The following is a 12,114-nucleotide window of genomic DNA, read 5'->3' on the forward strand; positions in this document are numbered from 1 at the left end:
TTTTTTTTTATGATATTTTTTAGGTGGTTTCATCATTCCACTAGAGCAAAATAAAACATTTTTTCTGATAAATCATTAAAATTATCAGGAAAATTCAAACAAAACAAGAATGATATCCATTTTAACATTTTATTTTGGTTCTGTTAATGATAAAAAACAAATTTTTCAACATTCCACTTAATTAACTTAAATAACACATTTAATGTTTGTTTATGTTCCTTGCTCAATATCTTTATATAAACTAACTGGCATATGTAGAAAGTGAGTGCCGTAATTCAGTGTTGAAAACAGGGAAACTTTCCTCGATAGTTGATGTGACAGGAGGAGAGAGACAGCAGGAATATTAATTAACTACTCTTGCCCCCTCTTTATAATTATTTATCAAGTTGGAGATTTTTAACTTTTCTGTTTACATTGCCTCATTTTACAACACCTTTTTGAATTCAACTATTTTCACACGCTCTGTGGAATTTTGTTTTCAGTCTCTTTTTCTACCTACTTTCTTTGTTTAATTATCAATGTTTTGCGTTCGCATGTCTGTAACCAAAACTGTTACAGTTCTCAAAATATTTATAATCTCACATTTTATATCGTTATGAATATAGAGAAAAATTTATTTCTAGCGAGAGTGTGCTCCGTGTGCATATTCTTTCTTTTCTGTCTAATAACAAAGAATTCTTAAGTCCAAAAGTATAACAGTGGCTGATTTCAAATTTGCTTTACAATTTCGTTTTCAGATTTAAAAAAAAAAAAATTATAACCCGATTTTCGTTTTTTTTTTCTTCAGCATATAGATAACTTATACTAGATTTGTATTTAGTTCAAATTGACCCTATGAGTGCACATTTGTGTTCAGTAAAGGCACATTTGATTGGTTATCACATTTTCATCAAGACTGCACTTGCAAATATTATTCTGGTCAGGTTTTCCAAATAGTGCAGTTATGTATTTCAGTCTACTCTGAAAAAATTATGTTTATCCAAATGCTATTAAAAACTCCTTTCATGTTAATATAGAATGTAAGATTATGTTTACATTTTAAAGAGTACTCACTTTCTGTACCTATCAAACATTGCCAGAGAGTAAAAGAAAAAAAAAATGGATGATAGTAGTAAAGAACAAATAATGAATAATTATAGTGAAATGAGAAAAACACATTCTTTAATTAACAATTTAATCAATATATATTTTTAAAGAACTCTTGAGAGAATTCTGTAAAATTATACATAACTTCTTAAAACAGTTTTGGTGGATAAGGGAAAATGTCTCCATTCTAATTGTTTTCTTAGCCAAGATAATTATTTTAAATTAGTGAAATTTGATAAAATATATTGATTTCAATAACATAGAAGGAAAAAACGAAAAATAAAGGTTAGTCTGAATCGAGTATGAGTGCCAGACTGTTATTTGGGTTTTACTTTAACAATCCATCAAGAAAATTTTGTTAGATTTAAACATTTCTGAAATTTGTAAATTTTTCAATTTCCTCAACTTAAACATGATAGGAACTATTTTTAAAGAATGAACCAAAGCAGATTTTTTTCTTTGTCATCTCCAATCCTTTGTAAATTAACATTGATTTGTTTTCTGAGACTTTATTTGTATCCAATTTCTTTTTTTTTAATTAAATTATTCACCCATTATCTATATTTCATCTTTTCTTTCATCAAAATCCCATGACACTTTTGTATAAAATTATTGCAGACTTTTGTTCTGCATTTACTGTTAACCTTCTTCTGTCACTTTGCATCAGCCATCTGTAACCTCCTACAGCTATGTCTTTTTTTTTGTGGGGGGTCCTTAAATCCTTTGAAAGATACCCAATATATTACAAACAGGAAGGAAAAATTGTTTGAAACCAGTTGACTTTCAGTATATTATTAATTTTATGAGAAAGTAACATAGTTTGCGATTTAACAAGTTGTTGCATTGGTTTTCTATTTAATAATAAATTAAATTGAATTAACTTTGAATCTACTTTCTGTCTGCCAAGTCAGTGGGACATCGAGGTAAACTTTTTGATATTTCAAATATATCCTCAAACTTTTTTCTTTTTTTAATTTGGCAGTTAAAACATTATTTAGAATAGGATGGCAATGAAGTAATTGTGTTAACCTTTTATGTACAGTGTATAAAACTAACCTTTTTATGTTTTTTTTTTTAAATTTTACTTTACATCTTGCAGCCATTTTCTCTTTGATAATTTGTTATTCTTAAATTATTACCTAGTGTTTTTTAATATCTTCACTTTTTTTGTTTTTAAATTTGTTAAATTTTTGTTATGAAATATTTGAATTAATTTAAATTTGAAATTAAAGAACTTAAAACTCTTTATACAGAGATTTCGTTTAACTAAGTCATTTTATACAGAACTTTTTGTTGCTCACCAAATAAAAACTTGCTGATTGTTTTTAAACATGACTAGAATATCACAGGAAATAGCCAGTTTGGTTGATTTTATTAATTTGAGATGCACAATATGAAGCCATTGCAAAATAGATTGACTAAAATATGATTAATAGTTAAAAATTTCCCTGAAACAAAACTTGGCTAAACGAATCCATTTCTAATTTAAATAAATTAGCTTTAGTAATAGTTAACATAAACTTGCGAAAGTTTAAAAGTTGAACTTCAATAATATTTAAGCTGATGAGCAAATTTCCATTTGCTATTGTACCATATCATTGACACTATAACAACATACTTTGCTTATTTAAAAAGGGATACAGACAACTTGTAATATGGAAATATTTCTCAATTATGACTGAAAAGTCAAAATAGTCATAAAAATAGCTTTTACTTAAGATTATAAAAAAATTATCATCCTTACAATTAAAATTTTGTTTCTTTTTCTGTATAAGTTTAAACAAACGGTGAAAAATAAATGCAATGAAATCATTTTCATTTTGAACAATGCCAAGTAAGTACAGCTAGTAGGAAACAAATATGAGTAACTCTCTTTTTAAGTACTATGTATTTAAGAAAGTGTTACCTGTGAAATCATTTTAGATTTTAATTTTTATATGAAACAAATCAAATTTTACTTTTAAGATATAGACAGTTCTGTTTGAGGGGATTAATTGTACCTATCCTTTGGAATATATCTATATATTGATATCGTAGTACCTTTAACGTACATACATGTGTCACGGTTTCCAGATTATAAACTATTCGATCGGGAGATCCTATTTATTAAAAAGGAGAATAAAAGATAACGTGCTACGAACATTAAATTAGTATGTAGATATGATAATTTAATGTTCGTAGTATGTTATCACCTACTCTCCTCCTTTTTAATAAATAGGATCTCCTAAACACTGAAGACGCAATGTAAAATAAATAAATAAATAAAAACAAATGATGTCGTTTTTGAGCTATACGTGAAATTTAAATATAGTATCTGTTCTGTTTAAACATGGTCTAATGATATTGTGGGGTTTCCGTTCGTGGCAGGCGTCCATACAATGGAAATATGTGACAGACTCCTATAAGAATATTTGAGATAAACCATAATGAACAGATACATTCTAACACTACATTAACCAGATTACTTAGATAAATACTTTTACAGTTTTAACAAAATGGCTACAATAATATTGCGGGATCTCCATTCATGCTGAACGTCCACAGAATGCCCTGCAGCAATATATTACAGATGAAAGATGCTGCTATGAAATTTCTACAGGTCCCACCAGTATAGATTACGTGATCCCCCCCCCCCAGATTTTATATATATATTTATATATATATATAGAGGCACCACATTGGTGAGTGAAAATTATTCCCAATAAGCATTTAGGTAATGCTTTCACTCTAAAGTATCGCAGACAAAATAAACAAATGACATGTGGATATGCAAGATTGTATGTCCTCTGTCATTTAGCCATTATTTTCTTTCTTATGTGAGAAGGCAGAAGGAATAATGTCGGTGATTATTTGTTTGACAATTGAGCTGTCAACCTGTTTTGCCTGTTGACTGTAAGCTCATAATAATACACTCATGAGATAAGGTGTTGGAGAAGAGGTTTCTGTTCTTTAACAATCTTTACTCAACTTCATAGAAATTGACTGCTGCCTTTAGCTGTGCTGTCAGGTAGGATAGGCTGACAAAAGATAAAACCAGGGTAGGAATATTACTGTTTTATTTGGGTACATATTTTAGGTGTATGTAGACATTATTCAACAATTGCATACAAAAAAGCATAGTGGGGGAGGGGGCACCTATGACAAATTAGGTTTAAATATTGTTTCGATTTTGTTCTTTCCTCTTCTAATTGTCATAGGATCATCACATGCGTAGGTCTTCTTTTGTCTTGTCTGCTGTTATAGATTTTACTTGGTGTTTCCCATTTTTTTTTAGTTTGCACTTTACCTGTACATGAATATTTTAGATGGTGGGAGGAAGAGTGAATAATGTGAATAAATAGAAAATTAAAAGGGAAGTAGTGAGAGGAATGGAATGATATAAATAATGAAGGGAATGGGGAGAGATGGTCTATCATGACATCACAATGTATTCTGAGTTTCTGAAATCCTTTGACATATTTTTCACCTGAAACAAGATGTATTGCCAATTGGACACTAAGTGCTACTATTTGGAAACTCCCCACAATGCCCTGTTCTTACAAGGAATTGTGTGGAGTTGAGCAGCAAGATGTCTGTTCACATTACATTTAAACTTCTGCATGTCAGTACAGTCAGGGAAACTGGGGGAATTCAAAAGTCTAGCAGAGGGAAGAAACTATTAGAATAGAAGGATTTCCAGCATCTAAGGATCTCAACAGTGAAGGAGTGAGATTTTGCTGCTTGTCGCATTGGTCAGAACTATGTACGTTGAGGGGGAACAAGTGCTAGGAGTTCATCAGAGCACATTTCATTAAAGTACTTGTAAAACAGGTACTGGTGATGGGACAGAGGTTAGAGCTTGGCTGTTAGTGCGATTTGATTTGAGATTCTTTTTTGGACTCTAAGAATGCGACACACCAGTCTCAATATGGCGACAATACTCGAAGCATTGATGAATGGTGCTTTGTAGACATATAGAATACTCTCAAGTTCAAGTAATTTGCTAACATGTTAGATGGAGCCCACCTTTACAGCAGCCTTGGCAATGTCCTCAGTGTATTTGATTAATTGATTATCATCATGATTTTATGATGGGAAGAAGTGTGAATAAAGGCTAGATGATAAAGGAAATAATTATGAAAAAAAAAAAGATTATGAGAAAGAGAGGTGCTTTATGACATCACCATGTATTCGGAAATCCTTTAACATTGAAAATTGCATGCTTTGTCTACTGAGACAGGTTTGAAAAATGAAAACTGTTTCAACATGGCCAGTTGTATGTTGTGGTAAATAGCCAAACAAAAAGAGAAGATTAAAGTGTTTCTAAACCAAAATAAAGTGGTCAACGATAGATGAGGATGACCAGATGACTTTTTATTGGCTACTACATCAAAATGTAAGAGAAGGTGCCACTTCTTTCTCAGGGTCACTTCACTTACACTTGATTGTCACCTTATAATGTTGAGTGTTGAAGTAAGGGGGTATCAAGTATCCTTTTTTTTTAGCTTTTAGTATAACCCGATTGAGGATTGAACTCTAGTTTTTTGCTTGTTAATGAACACTCTAACAATTAAACCACAAATGTTTTGCAAAATCATAATTATCAACCAAGTTATGAAATTATCTTTATGCTAATATACTAGTTATTAGTATTTTTCCTGATTCCGATACTATCACAGATTCCAATTCTTTATAAATCTCTAAATATTCAACCATAAAGTTATTTTTTCCCCGATTACCGTAAAAAACACATTCTAAATGTGCACATATTTTCTTAAACGTAAAAACACACTTGTGTATGGGCAGGGGGACCTGTAGATTTTAGCTTTACTGGTAGTTTAAAATCCATAAATATTTATATTTTTTTTTGTTACTCCCAGCAGTGAAAAATTGTTTTAAGCAAAATCAAATAACGATAATTAAAGGAATTGGTTTTGGCATTGGAAAATATGCACAAATTTTCCTGATTCTGATGTCAATTCCGACACCCCAAAAAGTTCTGATTTTTCAGATTCTTGATTCTGGTTAACCGTCCTAACATTGCTAGTTATACATATTTGATCGAAAGTTTCTGTAATATTTCAAACTGAACTCTGAAAAAATTATTCTAAAAAAATAGCTAATGAAATAGAAATTTGGTAAATTTTAAATGCACTTCCAGGCCTTCATCAGTGAGTTATAAAACATTATTTTTTGTCGTTGATTTTTTTTCTCTATTGTTGAGCTGTAATGATGAATACTGAAGATAACCAACTTCTTCTAATTTCCAAATTATTTCCTATACTTTTCATTCTACTGTGAAACAGAAATATTGGGTCTATTGCATAGACATACATGACCAGCGTTTTCTCTACACAAATTTAAAGTATTAACAACTTGGTGCCAAATGGATTTGTCTCCATTTGGCACAAAGAGAGGTTGGCTATCTTCAGCATTTGACGTTATAGCTTAACAATGGGGAGGGGGGACATATAATCCACTGATGGAGGTTTAATTGGCTGAAATATTTTATTTATATTGTTTTCATTTATTGAAAAAAATATAAATTTTCTTAATTTGGCTATAAAAATGATTTCTTAAATAATATAAATACATTGCATAGTGCCAAATGACTTGGAGGGTTGATGTGCTGTAAAACCAAAATTAAATCCTAATTCAATTGCACATTTGGATATTTCAGATCGTTACTTGAATAGTGTGCCCAGTTCTTTCAATTAATTGTTAAAAACTTGAATTCTTTTCTATTTCTCACTCATTTTTATTTTTTTTTTTTCTCCATTTTTTTTTTTTCCCCCCCTTTTTTCTCTTTTTCAGACTGTTCAAAAACTAAAGTCCGAGGCCACAAGTGCAACTACCGGGTGAAAATGACCATGCGTTTAGGGCATGTCAACTCTTGGTTTGTGGAGGTAACCGGTGACCACATTGGAGCCTATTTCCGCTATGAAGACATGCTATTGCAAAAGAGCTCTCCGCGTACTAGTCAGAAAAAAATGCGGGCCACCTTGACTTCTCCATCGTCTTTCTCTCTTCTTAATCACCTCACACCATCTCAGGAACAGAACTATTTTTTAATGAATACGCCCATAAAGTCCGAACCGCCTGACACCACAGTGGAAGAGCTGCCTAGTCCCGTATTGCATGCCAACGTCATGGACTTCCACAACAACACACTCGATCAGAAACTTAATTCTCAACAGGCTGCCATGTCCTATTGTATGACTAGTAATAATACGCAGGTGGTGCCCAATGAACCAAGTGTGGCACTTACACAATCAAACTATACTGCTGTAATGGAAGAGATGTGGAATAACACAAACTTTGACTCTAACAAGAATGATGAAGAGAAGGTATTGTTTCTCTACCGTCTGTGCATGTCAATAGCTTGTAGGGGACCAATATCCTACCTCTTTAGACTTCACCAGACCTCTTTGCGCTATCAACTCTGATAGACAACTTTGTTTTATATATGTATATACATATTCCCTTCTATCGTCCAATTTCCAACTGTCTTTTCCTCTATTTTTTGTTTTAACAGCTTTATATCTGTCAATGTTTTATGGTATCTTTTGCATGACTAATTGGCTAACAAAACATTTTGTGTGCGTGCTTTGATTTTTCCCCCTCCCCCAAGTAGATTTTTATTTATCTATACTCACTAAATACTCAAAAGTTGATCTTAGAAGGACAAAAGTCACTCGTGAAAACAGGTCAATCTTTCTAAATCAACATCTACCTTTTTTTCATTGCATCTCATGAATTACATGCAAAGGGGAGTTGAGGCAATGCACATATTGTTTGATATCTAATGCTTTTTTTCCTATTTTAGTATTTATATTCCTTCAGCTTTCTTGTGTAAAGTTTAACAGATCACCAGGATCAGATAGTTTGATATTTGTCAAATGAGGTATAATTTGAATTAACAATTTAAATTTAAAAACATGTTTTATACTTTGATTAACAATATACATGGGTTTTCTTAATAATCATACGTAATTATTTTTATACATCTGGAGAAGTTGTTCCTTTATATTATTTTTCTTTCTGTTCGTTTGAATCATTTTCACATTTATATAACATTTCTCAGTAAGAAACTGTTGAATATAAAATTATCCATGTTTATCTATTTGAGATTATCTTTTATTTTTCAAATTAGTTGACCTGTTTGTTTGGGAATGCAACTTTTTCACATTGAATTAAAACATTTTTATTATTTAATAATCTAATAAAGGAAGGTTCTAGATTCAATCTTAAAAAAGTGAGGGGAAGATATTTGTCAGTTGAATGTATAGAATTTGATCTCTTCACTAATTTTGTCTCATTTAAATATCAAAATCATTGTTTTTCTTAAAATAGTTAATCTTTTTAATGGGTGGATTATAAATTCATGATTACAATACTTATGGGAAAGTTCAATTCTAAAGTCTGATTTAGATTTAAAAAAAGATAGTTTTATGATTTTGTTTATTCAAAGCTTTTACTTTTGAAAAAAAAAAAAAAAATTTCACGTTTTAAAGATTTTCAGAGAATTTTTACAAGTCTCATAAAATGAGAAAAAAAAAAAATGTTAACTTTGTTTACAGATTGTTGATTTATACTTTTTTTAATAAAATCATAATTGAAAGTATGTTTGTAAATTTTGGCACAAGCTGCAGCTGTGTTTCACCCATTGTCCCAGCCCTAAAAATCTAGGTAACTTTGAGGATGGCTTTTTCTCAGCTGAAGTATGGTTCTGTGCAGTTCTAGGAGTTTCATGCTCTCTAGCTTTGCCTTCTCACCCTTTAAGAAGAGGTTAGTTATTGCTAATTGCCTATGGGGTTGCACAAGTATTTATTGTAAGCCAAAGTGCTAGACAAGGGTGTTGGCTTTTCAAATACCACTTTCCTGACCTTGTGTCTCATCTTCTCGCTATGAGCAAGAAGATAAACAAACAAAACATTACTATAGTAATATTTATTTGGAATTTCCACATAGTAGCTGCTACTGCTTTCAAAAAGACATGTATCCACAAACTGTTAAGACTATATAGATTGGCTGTTGCTGCTTCCAAACAGTTTCTTTTTTTTAATTTCCAAATTTATAATCCCAAGTTCATATTCACACCAAAAATGTAAGCATCTATTGTTGCATGATAATGGACATATTTTTCTAAAGCAAGTCTTTTAAGTTATAAATTTGTATGGCTTTGTGCCACTAAGCTAAACTTAACAAATAATCTTATTCCTACTAATTATTCTTATAGATAATCAATATTGGATCAATGAAAACATTTTTTTTTTCCAAGATTTCCTCAAATTAGATTAGTACATTTTTAGAAATTTTTTCAAATAATTAATAGCTTCAAACTATATTCATTTGCATACGGAAAACCTAATTTGTAATTGTCTAATCTTTCTATAATTGGAATTTGAAAGATCTGATATATACTGAGAACCCTTCTTTGATTTAAGGATTTTATGAAACCTAAAAAAAACTAATCACTTATGCATAAAAAGGGACCCATGAAATATGGCCATTAAAAATAAAATGAAAAACTTTATATAGCATTTATTAGATCTAGAAAAATATTAGCATATACCAAAAGTTTTGAAAAATGATAAAGCAAAATTTTTATAAAAAATAAAATTAATTTAATGATTTAATAACTGTTGACACTAAGGGGAGACAGTGAATTTTGAGTTATTAACCAAGACAAAAATCCGACAATAGTGGACTTTTCTGGATTACAATGCATAGTTGAATTTCATAAATCAAAATACTCTTTTCCCATAATTTTTAGTGTACAGTAATATTTTTTAATACCAAATAAGTACTTCATAAAATGTTGCTTTCATTTTACTTTTAACTGCCATATTTCATAGCCTTTTTATATACAAGTGCTGTAAAAAAAAAAAAATTTTTAAAGAGTGGGGGGGAGAGAGTAAATAATCCAAGTTCTAGCTTTTCGATTTTGGGTATTAGTTTTCTGCTTGAATCAGAAACTCTGACAAAGTAACAAGGAAGGAGTGTTGATTGATTATAAATACCTTCGGTTTAAACCGTTCAGTGTTCGTTTGTGTGTGTGTGCATGTGTGTATGTGATAGTCTATTTTTATTCTGCTTGCAGATTGGAATTTACAAACTGCTCACCCAAAACACATTAAGATTGACTAGCAAAGGAAAATGGATGGTGATAGATTGACAGCAAACCAGGGTGGCTGTGCGTTAGCAAGCGAATAAGCGGACTGTTTGTGTGGGCAGTTACTTCCTGTTTGCTCTCGCAATTGTGCTTTATGTGCCTTACTTGACCATCGCCAGCTGTGAATCGAACCGCGCGCACACACAATCCATCAATGAATGTTTGGTGCTTTCTTTCTTCTCTTTCACAAATTTCCTGACAGGCATCATGATCTATGACCACTAACCCCAACCCAACCTCGCACACTTCCTCCTTTTTATTTTTAGCATTGTTATCCCCCCCTTTTCTCTCTCTCTCTCTCTCCATTCTTTTACATTTTCCATTCAAATTCATGCCTTTTTCACCACCATCCCCACTGCCACTAAATCAGTTTAAGTACTTTTCTCCATTTGCTACCGATTCTTTCCTTCTCTTAGATTCCATTAATGCCTTAGGATTCTTGAATTTTCAGCAAATCTTGTTCTTGATTTAAAATTAACTTGCAGGGAGACCTGACATTGTCCAGGATTGAATGAAAGTCAACAAATGTTCCACCTTCCAATACTTTTATTGTCATTGAAATTGGTGAAATCACCCTTTTTTTTTTAATCAAATCAATTGATTGCCTGCACTAGTTAGAGCCCCCACCCCGGCAGTGTAAGAGGAAGCTTCACATGCCTTCTTGTAGTGATTTAGTCCACAATACATTATAATCTACATTACACCGTAGGGAGTCTACTGTTGATTTTATAAGATTATCTGTAAATAATGGCTCCACTTTAAGTTTAAAGTGCAAAAGTTAAATATCGTAGTTAAATTGTGTCCTAAGCAAAAGCATTCATTTCGATCACACTCTTGTCTTATCGTATCTACAGTTGATTTTATAGGCTGGGCCTTTCTGCTTGTGTGGTGATAAAACTTCTCAAACGCACTTGTGATATTAGGTTGTATAAAAGTGTTAATTTTGGTCGAAATCGGACTTTCTTCTTTAATTGAATTTTTTCGGTTATCGTTTTTCTATACTTATCAGATACATCTAATTTATAAAACTCACTATATTTATCTCCTTATTTTCAAACTCTATCTCTTTGAAAACTTAAAGTCACAGAGCAGTGCTAGGAACCTCAAATGATTGGATTTTTTATAGACCATTCTTTTATGGGTTTTTAGCCAGTTAAAATAGTTTTTAAGGGGTCAAAATTCAAAAAATTGTTATACATTTGATACATTCATCTTTATTTTTAATCAGTTCATATACATGTCACGTTGGTACAGTGGTAACGTCACCAGCTTTGAATGAATGCTACAGTTTTGATTTCGGTTTTGATGCTAGCTGATGGCACCCAAATTTTTTTTTTTTTTTTTTTACTTTTGAAATCATGACTATAATAAAATACGAAATCTAGGCAAATTAAAATATCATATTGAAGCGTATTTTATGACCGGGCAAAGTTCCCCCCTTCCTTACTAGTTCTGATACAAAACCTATGTAATAACACTCCTAAGCACATCAAATATCTTCATGTGAAATTTTTAAAAAATCGGTTCATCCGCTTCCGAATTCACAGGGAGCAAACTCCCACACACAAAGTTCGTTTTATATATTTAATAGTAGAGATAGAGATTATTAATCAGAAAGTGAACTTCAAATTCTCATGTTAATCAACCTTTATCTACTGATATTCCCTGAATTATGCTCATTCCATGCTTCCAACGCATGACGATCAAATCTTTTGAGCCCAATGTTTTACATTAGACATTGTCTTGTAGATTTTGTTTTGTTTTTTTATAACAGAAAAATACATTATTTTTAAATGTATTTTAGCATCTCCCCCCCCCCCATCTGTTTTGTCTGTTAGTTGCTCATAATCACTTGATTATGACATATCTAATAA

At 31.3% G+C, this 12,114-nt stretch overlaps 1 protein-coding gene across 2 annotated transcripts in view; it reads left to right on the plus strand.

Annotated features, from left to right (window-relative positions):
• The window catches only part of LOC145297058 (tRNA pseudouridine(38/39) synthase-like), a 133,162-nt gene that overhangs the window by 62,030 nt on the left and 59,018 nt on the right, over nt 1–12,114 (plus strand). For both annotated transcript variants that reach the window (XM_080143286.1, XM_080143292.1), the window contains exon 3: nt 6,880–7,412. In XM_080143286.1, the coding sequence (XP_079999412.1) occupies nt 6,880–7,412 (533 nt within the window). The remainder of the gene's footprint in view (nt 1–6,879; nt 7,413–12,114) is intronic.

The sequence above is a fragment of the Euprymna scolopes genome, chromosome 2, assembly GCF_053919585.1.
Source record: "Euprymna scolopes isolate OS-2025 chromosome 2, ASM5391958v1, whole genome shotgun sequence".
Lineage (NCBI taxonomy): Eukaryota > Metazoa > Mollusca > Cephalopoda > Sepiida > Sepiolidae > Euprymna > Euprymna scolopes.